This window comes from Microtus ochrogaster, chromosome 8, assembly GCF_000317375.1.
Source record: "Microtus ochrogaster isolate Prairie Vole_2 chromosome 8, MicOch1.0, whole genome shotgun sequence".
NCBI lineage: Eukaryota > Metazoa > Chordata > Mammalia > Rodentia > Cricetidae > Microtus > Microtus ochrogaster.
In genome coordinates, this window is record NC_022015.1 from 42,775,850 (window position 1) to 42,777,982 (window position 2,133).

Sequence of the window (2,133 nt, forward strand, 5' to 3'; positions counted from 1 at the left end):
AGTTCCAGGACAGGCTCCAAAGCCACAGAGAAACCCTGTCTCGAAAAATAAAGGAAAAAAAAAAAGAAAAAATATTGGTTCTTGAAGTCTGGCGAAATGGCTCAGTGGGTAAAACCACTTGCCATGCAAACCTGAGTTTGATGCGCAGAACCTACTTAAAGGCTAAAGGCAAGAACTTATTCCACCAAGCTGTACTCTGACCTCTGTGGATGTATCTACACCACACACACACAGAGGCATACACAGATGTATTTCCAGCTGAGTTCCATTCCAAGAGAATACACTACATAGCTCCTGAAGCCAGCTCAGTATATACAGTGAATATGACAACAGGAAAACCCTGTTTAAAACATAAACACCTGCCACATTGCCCACAGGATGACAGACAAGGAATTTAACAAAGTTCCACCTCAGGGCTGTTATCCACAGATGGCAAAATGTGTTACACAAACAAACACTATTTAAACACTGTGCTGGGCAGAAAACAAGTGGTACCTGTCCAGGAACGACAGCTGCCTTCAGGCCAATCTCATCCCCATAGCTGAAAATAGGGGTCCCTGGCAGAGTGAAGAGCAGCAGCTGGTAGAGTCGGAGGAGCTGAGCCGGTATGGAGGCTGTCAGGAGTCCTGCCTGAGACACCTGGAGGAAGACGTGCCTGTGAGGACCCCCACCCCACAACCACCACCTTCCACCTTCCCCCACACCCATCAGCACTGTACTCACACTCCAGCCGCACCAGCGACTGCAGGTGGCATTCAAATACTGAGTGACTAGCGATTCTGTATGCTCCCCAGTAAAACTGGAATTTGACAGATACGAGCTAGTCAACAGTAGGTCGCTGGTGGATTCGAGTATGCTCAGGATTTGCTGGAGGTCAGAGGAGTCAGTCCCTGCAATCAGCAGCCTGCACAAACCAGGGCAGGAGAATCATTAGCAAATGGCCGAGATAAAGAATAAAAGTGAAGAAACTCCCCTCTAAGGGCTTAGCACTCCAAGGGGCTCTCACAGTGGGCTCAGGCAGGCAAGGGTGTCAGGTACCTACCTATCCTCACTGAAGCTCTTGGTAATATTCTGCCACTCTGCCAAGTGTGAGGATGCATCCTAGCACAAAAACAAACAAAAAAAACAGAATCAGAACAGGGAACATCTCCTAGCCCTGGCTGAGACCCACTCTTCTCACCAAAGCTTTGCTCTCAACATGGAAAAGGCACTCACCGTCAGCTTTCCCACATCCCGAACTTGGAACCCATAAACCCCATCCTGCAACCAAGAACTCAGAGCTTCCTGCGGGGAACAAAAGAATAGAGGAAAGATTAATACACAAAGAAGCTCTCACCTACCTCAAATTTCCCTGAGATTTCTACAAAATAGGGGTTCACCCTCTCTCTCTTCAAATGTTAGCCCTTGGTATGCTCTTAGTATATAATAGCATTTTTCTATTTTCTATTCTTGCCTTTGGCAAAATATATAGCTTCACTTTTAATAGCTATAAAAAAACTCAAGAGAAAATAAGTATGCATAGCTCTGACACCTAACACTTGGTATGGAGAATGAAAATACCCTCAAATTGGAGATGAAGAAACAGGTCAGAGAAGCAAGAATATATAGCCAAGATCATAATCAGGAAACAGATTAAACTGGAAGCAGAGACAGGACCTAAAATGTCTAGGGCAAATGTACTTACTCCTTTCCAGTTTCCTGAGGCCTAGAGAGTGTGTGCTCGCCCACAAGAGCTGGTGGGAGCAAGGCCAAGGAGGAAAAGTTTCACATTCAAAACACAGCCTGAGGGCTGTTGAGACATCTGAAAAGAAGCCAGCTCTGCAGAACAGGTCCAGGCCTGAAGATTTAAGCCCTGGTTTCAACTGGCACTGAGCACAAAACCACATCCCCATGCTCCCTTTCTTCCCTTCTCATCTGCTCTCCATCTTCATCCGAGGCTACCATCTGAAAACATTTTCTTTTTGGTTTAAGACCTGTCTCCAACTCACTACCTCAGCTGTCCTAACTACTGACAGCTATGACTATAGGCTTTCTCCAGTACTTTGAACTTCCTATGATCCCAGCACTTGGAAGACAAGAGGACTAGGAGTTCAAGGTCATCCTCAGCAACAGTGTTTTTTTTTTTTTTTTTTT

The 2,133-nt window shown here is 45.8% G+C and overlaps 1 protein-coding gene across 1 annotated transcript in view; it reads right to left on the reverse strand.

Moving 5' to 3' along the window:
* Window positions 1-2,133, reverse strand: part of Slc3a2 (solute carrier family 3 member 2) — an 18,760-nt gene that overhangs the window by 1,330 nt on the left and 15,297 nt on the right. The window contains exons 5-8 of the mRNA XM_005351894.2: window positions 1,216-1,284; window positions 1,043-1,101; window positions 724-904; window positions 496-639 (exon numbers count right to left, since the gene is read on the reverse strand). Coding sequence (XP_005351951.1) covers window positions 496-639; window positions 724-904; window positions 1,043-1,101; window positions 1,216-1,284 — 453 coding nt within the window. The remainder of the gene's footprint in view (window positions 1-495; window positions 640-723; window positions 905-1,042; window positions 1,102-1,215; window positions 1,285-2,133) is intronic.